Below are 16361 nucleotides of genomic sequence, written 5' to 3' on the forward strand. Positions count from 1 at the left end.
CACCCGGCGTCACCGTGTCCCCCCGCCCAGTGCCCGGCGTGGCGCACCGCTTCCACGCCAGCTGCGGCCAGAACGTGGCCTTGGAGGCGGAGGGCTGCCGGGCCGTGCGCGTGGCCGGCTACTGCCACGGCCTCGTCTTCAGCCGCAAGGAGCTGCGCCCTGACGAGGTCTTCGAGGTGGGGGCACGCCCCCTCCTCGGGGGGGTGGGGCCATGGGGGGACACGCCCCCTGGGGGTGTGGCTAGTGGGAGGACACGCCCCCCTCGATTGGGGGACGGGTTAGCCCAGCAGGGCTGTGCTCTCCCCTAAGGGGATGCCGTGTGCTCCACTGTGGGTGGGGCTAGATGAAGCCACGCCCCCAAAGTGGGTGTGGCAACATGGAGTGCAAGCCACACCTCCAGCAGCAGGCTGGGCTCTGGAAACCCCGCCCACACCATTTAAGCCCTGCCCCTATCCAATCCCTGCTCTCCCTCCCCAGGTGGAGATCATGTGTGCCCTTGGGATGGGAGGGGCTGGGTGTAGCCCCGCCCCCTGCTTAAGCCCCACCCCTTTGCTAAAGCCCCGCCCCTGATTTAACCCAAGTGCCCTTGGGGTGGGAGGGGCCTGATTTAGCCCTGCCCCATCTCAACCCCACCCCTTGGTTTGGCCCCACCCCCTGATTTAACCCCTTGGTGCCCAGATGGTGCTGGGGGTGGGAGGAGCCAAATTGGAGCCCCGCCCTCCCAGATGAGCCCCACCTCCTGCTTCTGCCCCACCCCTCACTAAGCCCCACCCCTCACTAAGCCCCACCTCCCCAATTTAACCCCTCGGTGCCCTGCTGCAACTCAGTGTGTGGGCAGTGGGTGGGGGTGGGGTGGGCGTGGCCGGGGCTGTAGCCCCACCCCCTATCTCAGCCCCACCTCCCCCTTTAACCCTTGGGCGCCCAGGTGCGGATCGAGGCGCTGGACGAGCGCTGGGCGGGCTCGGTGCGCCTGGGGCTGACGGCGCTGCCGCCGGGGCAGGGCCCCCCCGGCCCCCCGGCCCTGCCCGCCTCCCTCCTCGACCTGCCCGCCCGGCCCACCTGGGTGGTGGCGGGCGCCGAGGTGCGCCGCAACGGGACCCTCGCCCGCCACAACTACGGCGTCTCCCTCGACCGCCTCGCCGTGAGTCGGGGGCAGCGTGCCGGGTGCCCCAGGCGTTTCAGGGGTGCCCCAGGCGTTTCGCGGGTGCTGGGGTGGTGTTGGGGTTCATCTGAGGGGTCAGGGAGCTCCTGGAGGGGTCCTGGAGGTCCTTGAGGGGGGTCAAGGTACTCCCTGGGGTGGTGTTGGGCTTCACCTGAGGGGTCTGGGAGCTTCTGGAGGGGTCCTGGAGGTCCTTGAGAGGGTCAAGGTACTCCCTGGGGTGGTGTTGGGGTTTGCCTGGGGGGTCTGGGAGCTCCTAGAGGGGTCCTGGAGGTCCTGGGGGGGGGGGTCAAGATGCTCCTTGGCGTGGTGTTGAGGTCTGTGTGGGGGATCCGGGGGCTTCTGGAGGGGTTCTGGAGGTCCTTGAGAGGGTCCAGGTGCTCCCTGGGGTGGTGTTGGGGTCCACCTGGGGGCTCAAGGAGCTCCTGGGGGGAGTCTAGCTGGTCATCAGGGGGGTCGAAATGTGCCATGATTGGTCTTGAGGGTCCCTGGCGAGGCTCAAGGGGCTCCTTGGGGGTCAGGGTGCTCCTGGGTGGTCTTGGAGGTCCTTTGGTGGGGTTGAGGGAGCTCCCAGGGGGTCCAGGTTCTCCCTGAGGTGGTCTTGGAGGTCCCTTGGAAGGGTGGAGGGTGTTCCCAGGGGATCAGGGTGCTCCTGGGTGGTCTTGGAGGTCCCTTGGTGGGGTTGAAGGAGCTCTCAGGTGCTCCTGGGGGGTGGTGGGGGTCTCTGGGTGGCTGGTGGGAGGCCCTGGCAGGTCAAGTTGCTTCCTGGGTGGTCTTGGAGATCCCTGGGGGGGATTGAGGGAGCTCCCAGGGGGTCCAGGTGCTCCTGGGTGGTCCTGGAGGTCCCTTGGTGGAGTTGAGGAAGCTCCCAGGGGGTCAGGGTGCTCCCTGGAGTGGTCTTGGAGGTCCCTTGGTGGGGTTGAGGGTGCTCCTAGGGGGTCAGGGTGCTTCTGGGTGGTGCTTGAGGTCCCTTGATGGGGTTGAGGGAGCTCCTGGGTGGTCTTGGAGGTCTCTTGGTGGACTTCAGGGAGCTCCTAGGGGGTCCAGGTGCTCCTGGGGGGTCCTGGAGGTCCCTTGGTGGAGTTGAGGGAGCTCCCAGAGGGTCAGGGTGCTCCTAGGTGGTCCTGGAGGTTCTTCAGTGGGGTTGAGGGAGTTCGCGGGTGCTCTTGGGGGGCGGTGGGGGTCTCTGGGCGGTGGGTGGGAGGTCCGGGGGGTTGGGGGCACCCCGGTGAGCCGCCTGCCCGCAGGTGGGCAACCGGGTGGGGGTGAAGCGCTGCGCCGACGACTCGATGCACATCCTGGTGGACGGCGAGGACATGGGACCTGCTGCCACCGGCGTGGCCAAGGTGGGGCCTGGGGCGGCGCCACCTCGTAGCCGCTAGGGGAGGGGCCTGCTGGTGATGTCACCCACCTCCGTGACCTCACGCATCCCGGGGGGCGGGCCCCAGGGGTCGGTCCTGGGGGGTGGAGCTTGGGGTGATGTCCTGGGCCTGGAGGTGGGGCTTGGGGTGATGTCATGGTGCCCAGGGGCAGGGCTCAGGGTGACATCATGGGCCCCAGGGTGGGGCAGGGGCCCTGGGGGTGGAGCTTGGGGTGATGTCATGGGCCTGGGGGTGGGGCCCAGGGGTGGGGGCTCAGAGTGACCTCACGGATCTAGGGGTGGGATGTGGGGGGGGGGCCCTGGGGGCGGGGCTCAGGGTGATGTCATGAGCCTGAGGGCGGGGCTTGGTGTGACATCATGGATCTGGGGGTGGGGTCTTGAGGGGGCGGGGCTCAGGGTGAGGTCATGGGCCTGGGGTTGGGCTTGGGGGCGGGACTTGGGGCTCAGAGGCGGGGCCCAGGGGTGATGTCATGACTCGAGGCCTGGGGGGCGGGGCCTGAGGTGAGGCCACGGCTCGGGGGTGGGGCCTGGGGTGAGGTGACAGCTTGGGGGCGGGGCCCAGGGGACAGGGCCTGGGGTGAGGTCACGGTACAGGGGTGGGGCCTGGGGTGAGGTCATGGCTCGGGGGCGGGGCCCAGGGGGCGGGGCCCGGGTTGAGGCCACGGCTTGGGGGCGGGGTCCGGGGGTGACATCACCGCTCGGGGGCGGGGCCTGGGGCTGACGTCCCGGCCCAGGGGCAGACCCCAGTGATGGGACTCAGGGTGATGTCACAGCCGGGGGGGGGGGCGGGGTTCGGGGGGGTGATGTCACAGGCCGGGGGCGGGGCCGGGGGCGGGGCACAGGCTGAAACAGCCCCCCCCCAACACAGAACACCTTCGTGGCGCTGGACCTGTACGGGCGGGTGACGGCCGTCTCGGTGGTCAGCGCGGCGGTGGGGGGGGAGCTGCCCGGCCCCCCGGCCCCCTCCGCCTCCGCCTCGGCCTCCGGCAGCGACGGCGAGGACGAGGCGCCCGTGAGTGGGGCGGGGGGGCGGCCCCCAAAGCCCCCCCGGTGGGGCCGTGGGGCGGGCGGAGGTGGGGGGCACAGCCGGAGCCCCCTCCGGTAGGGCCGTGGGGTGGGAGGAGGTGGAGGGCAGCCCCCGAAGCCCCCCTTGGGGCAGCCAGGACCCCGCCATGGGGCAGGGGGAGGCGTGGGGCAGCCCCTGAAGCCCCCCCTGGGGCAGCCAGGACCCCGCCATGGGGCAGGGGGAGGCGTGGGGCAGCCCCTGAAGCCCTCTGGGGCAGCCTGGACCCTGCTGTGGGGCAGGGGGAGGCGTGGGGCAGCCCCCGAAGCCCCCCTGGGGCAGTCCAGACCCCGCCATGGGGCAGGAAGAGGTGTGGGGCAGCCCCCGAAGCCCCCCTGGGGCAGTCCAGACCCCACCGTGGGGCAGGAAGAGGCGTGGGGCAGCCCCCGAAGCCCCCCTGGGGCAGTCCAGACCCTACCGTGGGGCAGGAAGAGGTGTGGGGCAGCCCCCAAAGGCCCCCTGGGGCAACCCAGACCCCGCCGTGGGGCAGCCCTGACCCCCGTGTCCCCCGCAGAGCGAACGGCCGCCGGCCCCGGCCCCGATGACCTTCCTGGAGACCCACGGCAAGAACATCCTGCTCTCCAACGGCAACCTGACGGCCACCCGCGTCGCCAGCTACAACCAGGGCATCGTGGTGGTGGGGCAGCCCCTGCCCCCCGGCCACCTCTTCCAGGTACCGTCGCCCCGCGGCGTCACCCGGCTGGGCTCTGCGCGGCGCCTGGGTGACGTCACGGGGTCCCGGTGACATCACACGCGCCCCGCTGGGCCTGGAGCTGCAGCTGGGTGATGTCATGGGGTCCTGGTGACATGACACGCGCCCGGCTGGGCCCTGTGTTGCGTCTGGGTGACGTCACGGGGTCCCGGTGACATCACACGTGCCCGGCTGGGCCCTGTGCTGCAATTGGGTGATGTCACAGGGTCCTAGTGACATCACATGCACCCGGCTGGGCCTTGTGCTGCAGTTGGCTGACGTCACAGGGTCCCGGTGACATCACACGTGCCCGGCTGGGCCTTGCGCAGCGACTGGATGACATCACGGGGTCCCGGTGACATCACACGCGTCCGGCTGGGCCTTGTGCTACATCTCGGTGATGTCACGGGGTCCTGGTGACATGACACGCGCCTGGCTGGGCCATGCGTTGCAGCTGGGTGACGTCACGGGGTCCTGGTGACGTCACACACGCCCGGCTGGGCCCTGTGCTACACTTGGATGATGTCACAGGATCCTGCTGACATCACACATGCCCGGCTGGGCCTTGCGCTGTGGCTGGGTGACGTTGTGAGGTGCTGTTGACATCACACCCGCCCAGCTGGGCTCTCTGCTGCACCTGGGTGATGTCACAGGGTTGTGGTGACATCACCCACACCTGGCTGGGCCTGGTGCTGCAGCTGAGTGATGTCACGGGGTCCTGGTGACATCACATGCTCTCTCCTGGGCCCTCTGCTGCAGCTGGGTGACATCACGCGGTCACCATGACATCACGTACGCCCGGCTGGGCCCTCTGCTGCAGCTGGGTGATGTCACGCGGTCACGGTGACATCCCACGTGCCCAGCTGGGCCCTGAGCTGCGGTGACATCACGGTGACGTCACCGCGCCCCCCCCCCGCCCCCAGCAGGTGCACATCGACTTCCTGTACCCGCCGCGGAGCTCCTCGCTGGCGCTGGGCGTCACCGGGGCGGCCCCCGAACGCGGCGGCCGGGGCGGGGGGGGCCCGCGGGTGACGTCACCCGGGGCGGTGACATCACGGTGACGTCAGCGCCTTCCCCCCGCAGGTGCACATCGACTTCCTGAACCCGCAGTGGAGCTCCTCGCTGGCGCTGGGCGTCACCGGGGCGGCCCCCGAGCGCCTGCCCTTCCCCGCCACCGCCGCCGCCCTCAAGCGCTCCGCCTGGCTGCTGCAGCGCCGCGCCGTCTTCCACAACGCCGTCAAGGTACCCCCGGCCGCACAGCCGGACGCACACCCCGACCCGCTGAGACGCCCGGACGCACGCCCCGGGGCCCCCGGATGCAACCGTGGGAACCATCCAGATACACCCCCGGGACCCTCGGATACACCCCTGGATACACCCCCAGATGCACCCCCCAGGACCCTCGCACACACCCTCGGATACACCCCTGGATACACCCCCAGATGCACCCCCCGGGACCCTCGCACACACCCTCGGATACACCCCTGGATACACCCCCAGACGCACCCCCCGGGACCCTCGCACACACCCTCGGATACACCCCTGGATACACCCCCAGACGCACCCCCCGGGACCCTCGCACACACCCTCGGATACACCCCTGGATACACCCCCAGACGCACCCCCCGGGACCCTCGCACACACCCTCGGATACACCCCTGGATACACCCCCAGACGCACCCCCCGGGACCCTCGCACACACCCTCGGATACACCCCTGGATACACCCCCAGACGCACCCCCCGGGACCCTCGCACACACCCTCGGATACACCCCTGGATACACCCCCAGACGCACCCCCCGGGACCCTCGCACACACCCTCGGATACACCCCTGGATACACCCCCAGACGCACCCCCCGGGACCCTCGCACACACCCTCGGATACACCCCTGGATACACCCCCAGACGCACCCCCCGGGACCCTCGCACACACCCTCGGATACACCCCTGGATACACCCCCAGATGCACCCCCGGGACCCCCAGAAACATCCCTAGATGTACCCCTGGGACCCCCAGATACACCCTCGGATACACCCCCAGATGCACCCCCGGACGCACCTCTGGGACCCTCGGATACACCCCTCGGCACCCCTGGACACGCCACCAGACACCCCCCCGGGACCCCCGGACGCACCCCCTAACACACTCCCTGGGACCCTCAAACACAACCCCCAAACACACCCTCTGGGACCCCCAAACACACCCCACATCCCCAACATGTCCCCAGGGGTGTCCCCATATCTCCAGGACGTCCCTAGGGTGGCCCTGAAGGTGTCCCAGTGGTGTCCCCACATCCCCGACATGTCCCCAGGGGTGTCCCCATGTCCCCAGGACATCCCCAGGGTGGCCCCTATGTCCTGGAGTTGTCCTCGGTGGTGTCCCCACATCCCCGACATGTCCCCAGGGCTGTCCCCATAGCTCCAGGACATCCCCAGGGGGGATCCCCAAGTCCCCAGTAGGGTCCCTACCTCCTGGGAATGTCCCTGGGGGGGTCCCTGTGTCCCTTGGGTGTCCTCAGGGCTGTCCCCTTGTCCCCACAGTGGTCCCCATCTCCCAGAGATGTCCCCAAGGGGTGTTCTCATATCTCCAAGGTTGTCCTCATTTCTTGGGGACGTCCCCAAGAGCACCCTTATATCTCCAGGGTTGTCCCCAAGGGTGTCCTCACGTCTGCAGGGTTATCCCCAGCTCCCGGGGACGTCCCCAAAGGGTGTCCTCACGTCTGCAGGGTTGTCCCTAGCTCCCAGGGACGTCCCCACGGGTGTCCTCACGTCTGCAGGGTTGTCACTATCTCCTGGGGACGTCCCCAAGGGCGTTCTCATGTCTGCAGGGTTGTCTCCACCTCCCGGGGACGTCCCCAAGGGTGTCCTCACGTCTGCAGGGTTGTCCCCGCCTCCCAGGGATGTCCCCAAGGGTGTCCTCACGTCTCCAGGCTTGTCCCCACATCTCAGGGAAGTCCCCAGGGGGGCGCCTGTGTCCTTTGGGTGTCCCCATCTCCCAGGGATGTCCCCAGAGAGCTCCCCACGTCCCTTGGGGGTCGCTCTACTCCCGGCGGGTGTCCCCCAGGGGGTTCCCACGTCCCCCAGACGCCTTCCCCGCTGAGGCCACCGCGTCCCCGTCCCCAGATCTGCGAGAACTACGGCCCCAACCTGGACACGGTGCCGGCGGGGACGGTGCTGGGGCTGCTGGTGGACGCCGGCGCCTGTCTCCACCTCTTCGTCAACGGGCTGGACCAGGGGGTGGCCGCGGGGGACATCCCGGCGCCCTGCTACGTCCTCCTCGACCTCTACGGCCAGTGCGAGCAGGTAGGGGACCCAGGCGTCCGGGTGCCGCCACCCGCCGGGGACCCAGGCGTCCGGCCTGAGCCCGTTTCCTTGTCACCCTGCCGCCGCCGCAGGTGACGATCGTGACGGAGCCGGCGGCGCCCGCCGGGGGCGGCGGGGACCCCCGCGCCCGGGGGGACGTGGAGAAGGCTGACGTGGTGGACGGTGAGTGGTGGCGGGGTGGGGAGGGGATGGGGGGTCAGGGTGTCCCCCAAAATCTGGGGGGCTGGGGGCGTCTTGGGGGGGGTCCAGTGACCCCCAAATCGTTGAGGCTGCAGAGATCCTGTGGTCCCCAAATCCGTGGGGTTGGGTGATCCCCAATCTGTGGGGCTGGGGCCATCTTGGGGGGGGTCCAGTGACCCCCAAATCCTTGAGGCTGAGGGGTCCCATGATACCCAAATCCATAGGGCTGGGGGGCTCCTGGTGCCCCCCAAATCCATGGGGCTGAAGGACCCCGGGACCCCCAAATCCATGGGGCTGGGGGGCTCCTGGTGCCCCCTCCCAAATCCGTGGGGCTGAAGGACCCCGGGACCCCCAAATCTATGGGGCTGGGGGGCTCCCGGGAGCCTGTTGGTGGCATCTTGGTTGGGGAGGATCCCAGTGCCCCCATCTCCCCCCATCCACCCACCTGCAATGGAACCCAGCTGGATGGGGGGGTGTGGCCAGTTGATGCCCCACCCCCCTTGTGGGTGTGGCCTATCTGACTCCACCCCCCTCAGGGATCAAGGAGAGCGTGTGCTGGGCCCCCCCGCTGGACGCGGCCCCCCTCAAGCCCTGCGAGTACCAGGCCCTGTGCGCCCGCTTCAAGGACCTGCTGCTGCTGCCCGGTGCGCGCCCGGACGCCTGGGCCCCTCGGGGTGGGGGGCACCCGGATGCCTGGGTCCCTCGGTGCAGGGGTGGGGGGCACCCGGATGCCTGGGTCCCTGGGAGATGGAGGGAAGGGGGGTGCCCGGACGCCTGGGTCCCTCGGGGTGGGGGGTGCCTGGATGCCTGGGTCCCTCAGGACGGGGGTGGGGGGCACCCGGACGCCTGGGTCCCTGGGGGAGGGAGGGAAGGGGGGTGCCCGGACGCCTGGGTCCCTCGGGGTGGGGGGTGCCTGGATGCCTGGGTCCCTCGGTGCAGGGGTGGGGGGCACCCGGACGCCTGGGTCCCTGGGGGATGGAGTGAAGGGGGGTGCCCGGACGCCTGGGTCCCTTGTGGGGGGGGATGCCCGGACGCCTGGGTCCCTGGGGAACGGGGTGGGGGGCACCCGGACGCCTGGGTCCCTGGGGGATGGAGTGAAGGGGGGTGCCCGGACGCCTGGGTCCCTGGGGAATGGGGTGGGAGGCACCCGGACGCCTGGGTCCCTGGGGGATGGAGGGAAGGGGGGTGCCCGGATGCCTGGGTCCCTTGGAGTGGGGGGTGCCTGGATGCCTGGGTCCCTCAGGGCAGGGGTGGGGGGCACCCGGACACCTGGGTCCCTCAGGGTGGGGGGTGCCCGGACGCCTGAGTCCCTCGGGATGGGGGGCGCCCGGACGCCTGGGTCCCTCGGGGTGGGAGGGCCCCCCCCGGACACCTGGGTCCCAGAATTGAGGGTAGGAGCACCCCGGCCACCTGGGTCCCTGGGGGACAGAGGAAAGGGGGGGGCACCCGGCCACCTGGGTCCCCAGGATGGGGGCTGGGGAGGGGAGCACCCGGACGCCTGGGCCCCCCGGACGCTGACGGCCGCGGCAGACGAGTACTTCGCGCCGGAGCCCAAGCGCAGCCTCTGCTTCTGCGAGTCCTGCCACAAGCTGCGGGGCGACGAAGGCGCCTTCCGGCGCGCCGAGGCGCCGCGCGACGGCCCCCAGCCCGTCGGCTGGTGCCGCTTCAGCCTCCGGTGGGCCGGGGGGCGCCGCCCAGGCTCTTGGGGGGCTCCAGGGAGGGCTTTGGAGGGCTCTGAGGGGGGTCTTTGGGGTCTCTTGGAGGGCTTTGGAGGGCTCCAGGAGGGTTTGGGGGTCCTTGGGGGTCTCCTGGAGGACTTTGGAGGACTCCAGGGGGGTCTTTGGGGTCTCCTGGAGGTCTTTGGAGGGCTCCAGGAGGGTTTGAGGGTCCTTGGGGGTCTCCTGGAGGGCTTTGGAGGGCTCCAGGGGGGTCTTTGGGGTCTCTTGGAGGTCTTTGGAGGGCTCCAGGAGAGTTTGGGGGTCCTTGGGGGTCTCCTGGAGGGCTTTGGAGGGCTCCAGGGGGGTCTTTGGGGTCTCCTGGAGGGCTTTGGAGGGCTCCAGGAGGGTTTGGGGGTCCTTGGGGGTGTCCTGGAGGGTTTTGTAGGGCTCCAGGGGGGTCTTTGGGGTCTCCTGGAGCCCTCCAAAGCCCTCCAGGAGGGTTTAGGGGTCCTTGGGGGTCTCCTGGAGGGCTTTGGGGTCCTTGGGGGTCTCCAGGAGGACTTTGGAGGGCTCCAGGGTTTTTTTTTGGGGTCTCTTGGAGGTCTTTGGAGGGCTCCAGGAGAGTTTGGGGGTCCTTGGGGGTCTCCTGGAGGGCTCTGAGGAGGGCTCCAGGGGGGTCTTTGGGGTCTCCTGGAGGGCTTTGGAGGGCTCCAGGAGGGTTTGGGGGTCCTTGGGGGTGTCCTGGAGGGTTTTGTAGGGCTCCAGGGGGGTCTTTGGGGTCTCCTGGAGCCCTCCAAAGCCCTCCAGGAGGGTTTAGGGGTCCTTGGGGGTCTCCTGGAGGGCTTTGGGGTCCTTGGGGGGCTCCAAGTGGGCTTTAGGATCACCAGAAAAGGTTTGGGGGGGCTCTGGGAGAGGTTAGGAGTCTTTATGGGGCTCTGGGAGGGGTTGAGGGTCCCTAGGGGTCTCCAGGAGGGTTTGGGGGTCTCCAGGAGGGCTTTGGGGCGCTCCAAGTGGGCTTTGGCATCCTTGAGAAGCTCCAGGAGGGCTTTGGGGGGGCGGGGGGCTTTTGGAAGGCTTTGGGGTCCCTAGGGGTCTCCAGGATGGGCTTGGGGGTCCTTGTGGGGCCCTGGGGGAGATTGGGGGGGCTTCAAGAGGGCTTTGAGGGGGGTTCCAGAAGGGGTCTGGGGTCCTTGAGGGGCTCAGGAGGAGCTTGAGGGGCTCTAGGGGGTTTTGGGCGGCCTCCAGCAGCGTTTGGGGGGGGTCGAGGAGACCCCAGCTGGGACTTTGGGGATCCGAGGGGAATTTTGGGATCTTTGGGGGGGACCCAGGAGATGTTGGGGTCCCCCGGGGGGGGGATTTTGGGGGTGCTGGGGTGGGGGTGGGGGGTCCCGGACGTCCTGGGGAGGGGGGAGATCCAGGTGCCCCAGGTGGGACTGGGCATCCCGGAGCGGGGAGAGATTTGGGATATCGGGGTGGGAGGGGGGGAGATTTTGGGGTCCCTGAGTGGGATTTGGGGGGGGTCTCTCAGGTGGGATTTGGGGGGGGGGTCCCGGCCCTGACCCCCCCCCCTCCCCGCAGGACGAGGCCGCGGCTGGAGACGGGCGGCGCGTGGCGGAAGTGGCCGGTGGCGTATCATGGCACCAGCGCCGGCGCCGTGCGCCGCACCCTCGACCAGGGCGAACTCGTCCCGGGTAGGGGGCCCAGGCGTCCGGGCGCCTCGACACCCCCTCCTGGCACCCCCCCCCAACACCCGGGCACGACCCCCACCCCGGTGGGGGCCCAGGCGTCCGGGCGTCCCGCCACCCCCCTCGGGCACCCCCCCAACACCCAGGCATGACCCCCACCCTGGTGGGGGCCCAGGCGTCCGGGTGCCTCGACACCCACCCTGACACTCCCCCCCCCAACACCCGGGCACGACCCCCACCCTGGTGGGGGCCCAGGCGTCCGGGCATCCCGCCACCCCCCCGGCACCACCCTGCACCCAGGCATGATCCCCACCCCGGTGGGGGCCCAGGCGTCCGGGTGCCTCGACACCCACCCTGACACTCCCCCCCCCAACACCCGGGCACGACCCCCACCCCGGTGGGGGCCCAGGCGTCCGGGCGTCCCGCCACCCTCCCGGCACCACCCTGCACCCAGGCATGATCCCCACCCCGGTGGGGGCCCAGGCGTCCGGGCGTCCCGCCACCCCCCTCGGGCACCCCCCCAACACCCGGGCATGACCCCCACCCTGGTGGGGGCCCAGGCGTCCGGGCGCCTCGACACCCACCCTGACACCCCCCCCAACACCCGGGCACGACCCCCACCCCGGTGGGGGCCCAGGCGTCCGGGCGTCCCGCCACCCGCCCCGGGCACCCCCCCAACACCCGAGCATGACCCCCACCCCGGTGGGGGCCCAGGCGTCCGGGCGTCCCGCCACCCCCCCGGCACCACCCTGCACCCAGGCATGATCCCCACCCCGGTGGGGGCCCAGGCGTCCGGGCGTCCCGCCACCCCCCCCCGGGCACCCCCACCCTGCACTTGGGCACAACCCCCACCCCGGTGGGGGCCCAGGCGTCCGGGCACACCGACATCACCCCAGCACCCCCCCCCACCACACCCAGGTATAACCCCCTCCCCGGTGGGGGCCCAGGCATCCGGGTTCCCCCTCCCCAGTGGGGGCCCAGGTGTCCGGGTCCCCCCAGCAGGGGCCCAGGCGTCCGGGTTCCCCCTCCCCAGCGGGGGCCCAGGTGTCCGGGTCCCCCCAGCAGGGGCCCAGGCGTCCGGGCTCACGCCCCGCCCCCCCTCTCCCAGGCTCCTCCTCCATCCTGAGCTGCCCGGCCAAGGGGGAGCCGGCGGCGGGGGGGGGGGCGCTGCGGGGCCCCCCCGGCCCACCGGGGGCCCAGGCGTCCGGGCCCCCCCGCCTGGTGCTGTCGCCCGCCCTGCGCTACGCCGCCCTCGAGCCCTTCGCCACCAAAGTGCAGTACGTGGGCGGGGCCTCGGCAGGGGGCGGGGCCTCGTCGGGGAGGGGCCTGGGCAGGGGGCGGGGCCTGCTTGGGCAGGGGGCGGGGCTTTGGCCAGGTGGGGTTTTCGTGGGGGTGGGGGACCTGGGAGGAGAGGGTGGGAGAGGGCTTGGGGGGGCGGGGCCTGCTTGAGTGGGCGGGGCTTGGCCAGGGGCGGGGCTTTAACCGAGGGCGTGGCTCAAAGGGGTGGGGACAGACTTATGCAAATGAGCAGGTGGGCGGGGCCAGTGCTCAGCCCTGAGGTTCCCCCCTAGGGGCAGCCAGGCCTGGGGGGGGGATAGACGAGGTGTGGCTGATGGGGGGCGTGGCCCATAGAGGGCGTGGTCTGAGAGTGGGCGGGGCCAATGCAGGGGGCGGAGCCACCTCGAGGCTCAAGGGTTTCTCCTGGAGGCAGCCAGGCTGCTGGGGGGGGGGGAGAAGGACCAGAGGGGGCGTGGTCGGTGGAGGGGGCGTGGCTTGATGAGGGCGTGACCAGAGGGGGCGTGGCCTGGAGTGGGTGGAGCCACCTGCAGGCTCAATGGTGTCTCCTGGAGGCAACCAGGCTGCTGGAGGAGGGGGGAGGAGAAGATTGGGTGTGGCCCAATTGGGGTGTGGCCCGGAGGGGGCGTGGCCTGTTGGGGGGCGTGGCTAAGGCCCTCCCCTCCCTCCCCCGGCAGCTTCCGGGACCCGCGGTCGCAGCGGCCGCACGGGGCGCAGGTGGCCTTCGAGGTGTGCGTGCGGCCGGGCTCCTTCCGGCCGGGGCCGCCCTCGCTGCGGCCCCCCGACGGCCTCGACCCCCGCCTCAGCCCCGCCGAGCTCGAGTGGGTCACCAAGGAGCCCGGCGCCACCGTGCTCTGCGGCCTCCTGGTCCGCGTCGACTGACCGGCCCGCCGGCCCCTTCCCATGGCCGCCGGGGACCTCCCGGGGCCACCGAGGATCTCCCGGAGCCACCGAGGACCTCCCATGGCCACCAAGAACCTCCTGGGGCTGCTGGGGACCTCCTGGAGCCACCAGGGACCTCCCATGGCCACCAAGAACCTCCTGGGGCTGCCAAGGACTTCCTGGGGCCACCAGGGACCTCCCATGGCCACCGAGAAACTCCTGGGGCTGCTGGGGACCTCCTGGGGCCACCAGGGACCTCCCATGGCCACCAAGAACCTCCTGGGGCTGCCGGGGACCTCCTGGGGCCACCAGGGACCTCCCATGGCCACCGAGAACCTCCTGTGGCCACCAAGGATCTCCCGGAGCCACCGAGGACCTCCCATGGCCACCAGGGACCTCCTGGGGCTGCTGGGGACCTCCTGGAGCCACCAGGGACCTCCCATGGCCACCAAGAACCTCCTGGGGCTGCCAAGGACTTCCTGGGGCCACCAGGGACTTCCCATGGCCACCGAGAACCTCCTGGGGCCAGCAAGGATCTCCCGGAGCCACCGAGGACCTCCCATGGCCACCAAGAACCTCCTGGGGCTGCTGGGGACCTCCTGGAGCCACCAGGGACCTCCCATGGCCACCGAGAACCTCCTGGGGCCACCGAGGATCTCCCGGAGCCACCGAGGACCTCCCATGGCCACCAAGGACCTCCTGGGGCTGCTGGGGACCTCCTGGGGCCACCGAAGATCTCCCGGAGCCACCAAGGACCTCCTATGGCCACCGAGAACCTTCTGGGGCTGCTGGGGACCTCCTGGGGCCACCAGGGACTTCCCATGGCCACCAAGAACCTCCTGGGGCCACCGAGGATCTCCCGGGGCCACCGAGGACGTCTCATGGCCACAGAGAACCTTCTGGGGCTGCCGGGGACCTCCTGGGGCCACCAGGGACCTCCCATGGCCACCGAGAACCTCTTGGGGCCACCAAGGACCTCCTGTGGCCGCAGGGGACCTCCTGCGTCTGCCGGCCACCTCCCACACCCGCCGGGGACCTCCCGGGGCCACCAAGGACCTCCTGGGGCTACCAGGGACCTCCCGCGGCTGCCAAGGACCTCCTGGGCCATCGAGGATCTCCTGGAGCCACAGAGAACCTCCTGGGGCTGTCAGGGACCTCCTGGGGCCGCCAAGGACCTCCCATGGCCGCCAGGGACCTCCCATAGCTGCTGGGGACCTCCCAGGGCCACCGAGGATCTCCTGGGGCCACCAAGGACCTCCCGTGGCCACTGAGGACCTCCTGGGGCCACCGAGGACCTCCCACAGCTGCTGGGGACCTCCTGAAGCCACCAGGGATCTCCTGGGGCCACCAAGGACCTCCCGTGGCCACCAGCCACTTCCTGTGGCCACTGAGGACCTCCTAGGGCCACCGGGGACCTCCTGTGGCCACCAGGGACCTTGTCTGGCCACCGGGGACCCCCCACGAACTGCCAAGGCCTCCTGTGACTACCAGGGTCCCGTCTGTGGCTACTGAGAACCTCCTGTGGTAGCCACCAGGGACCCACCATGGTCCCCAGGACCTCCCGCACCTCCTGGGGAGCCATCTGCGGCCCCTGGGGGACCCCAGGGCTACCAGGGAGCCCTCATGGCTACCAAGCACCTCCTGTGGCTACCGGGGGGCCCTCATGGCCACTGGGGGACCCCAGGGCTACCAGGGAGCCCTCATGGCTACCAAGCACCTCCTGTGGCTACCAGGGGGCCCCGTGGCCCCTGGGGACCCCATGGCTACTGGAGACCCCCCCCCCATGGCCACCAGGGATCCCCTGGGGACCCCGTGGCTACCGGAGACCCCCCCCGTGGCCACCAGGGAGCCCCTGGGGACCCCGTGGCTACCGGAGACCCCTCCATGGCCACCAGGGATCCCCTGGGGATCCCGTGGCTACCGGAGACCCCCCCCCCCATGGCCACCAGGGATCCCCTGGGGACCCCGTGGCTACCGGAGACCCCCCCCCATGGCCACCAGGGATCCCCTGGGGACCCCGTGGCTACCGGAGACCCCCCCCGTGGCCACCAGGGATCCCCTGGGGACCCCGTGGCTACCGGAGACCCCCCCCGTGGCCACCAGGGATCCCCTGGGGACCCCGTGGCTACTGGAGACCCCCCTATGGCCACCAGGGACACCCCTGCGGCAAGTGCCCCCCCCCGGCTACTAGCTCCCCCCCCCAGGGACCCCCCTCCGGCTCCTGGGGCTACCGCAGACCCCTGGGGGGGCTACCAGGAAGTGTGTGTGTGTGTGTGTGTGTCCCCCCCCAAAATTGGGGACCCCCCCAGCATCCCCCCCCTCCCCAATACCGGGGGGGGCAGGACTTTGCACACAGACCCCCCCCCAAATTGAGGCCCCCCCCGAACCTGTTTTTGGGGGGCGGTCCTGAGCCCCCCCCTCCAGTCCCTAATGGGGGGGGTCCTAATATTTTGGGGGGGGCCCAAAAAGGGGGGATCCAGCCCCGATTTTAATGGAGGGGGGTCCCGGCTCCATTTTGGGGGTGGAGGGGGGAGGAATTGGGGGGGGTCCAGCCCCCCCCGGGGGGGGTCCCAGCACTTACCTTCCCCCCCCAACATGCACATCCCCCCCTCGCCCCCCCCCCGTTTATTTATTACCCCCTTGTCCGAAATGTGAATCCGGGGGGGGGGGGCTCGTGGGGGGGGTCGTTTTTGTGTGATTTTTTTTTTTTTTAAAACAGATGTTTTATTTAAAGCTGCTTTTTGGGGGGGCCGGAGGGGGTCCCCCACCGTTTGCCCCCCCCCAAATCTCGTTTCCCCCCCCCCCCGGGTTTATAAACCACGAGCGAAAGAGCGGCCGCGTCGGCGTGTTGTGTCTGGGGGGGGGTCCTGTTTTTTTGGGGGGGGTCCTAGGGGTCGTTCAGGCCCCAAAGAGGGGGGGGGGTCCAGGTTTTGGGGGGGTCCCTGGAGGTTTTGAGGAGCTCCTGGGGGGTCCTTCAGGCCCCAAAGTGGGGGGTCCCTGGTTTTGGGGGGGTCCTGGTTTTGGGGGGGGTCCTGGGGGGT

At 70.5% G+C, this 16361-nt stretch overlaps 1 protein-coding gene across 1 annotated transcript in view; it reads left to right on the forward strand.

The window, feature by feature from the left end:
* The window catches only part of NEURL4 (neuralized E3 ubiquitin protein ligase 4), a 30823-nt gene extending 17355 nt beyond the window's left edge, over positions 1-13468 (forward strand). Inside the window, exons 17-29 of the mRNA XM_068929502.1 lie at positions 31-176; positions 926-1141; positions 2407-2505; positions 3409-3552; positions 4118-4276; positions 5378-5536; positions 7419-7598; positions 7691-7781; positions 8336-8443; positions 9330-9474; positions 11036-11148; positions 12251-12419; positions 13116-13468. Coding sequence (XP_068785603.1) covers positions 31-176; positions 926-1141; positions 2407-2505; positions 3409-3552; positions 4118-4276; positions 5378-5536; positions 7419-7598; positions 7691-7781; positions 8336-8443; positions 9330-9474; positions 11036-11148; positions 12251-12419; positions 13116-13320 — 1934 coding nt within the window. The 3' untranslated portion in view covers positions 13321-13468. The remainder of the gene's footprint in view (positions 1-30; positions 177-925; positions 1142-2406; positions 2506-3408; positions 3553-4117; positions 4277-5377; positions 5537-7418; positions 7599-7690; positions 7782-8335; positions 8444-9329; positions 9475-11035; positions 11149-12250; positions 12420-13115) is intronic.
* The last annotated feature ends 2893 nt before the right edge of the window (positions 13469-16361 follow it).

The sequence above is a fragment of the Struthio camelus genome, unplaced genomic scaffold, assembly GCF_040807025.1.
Source record: "Struthio camelus isolate bStrCam1 unplaced genomic scaffold, bStrCam1.hap1 HAP1_SCAFFOLD_87, whole genome shotgun sequence".
NCBI lineage: Eukaryota > Metazoa > Chordata > Aves > Struthioniformes > Struthionidae > Struthio > Struthio camelus.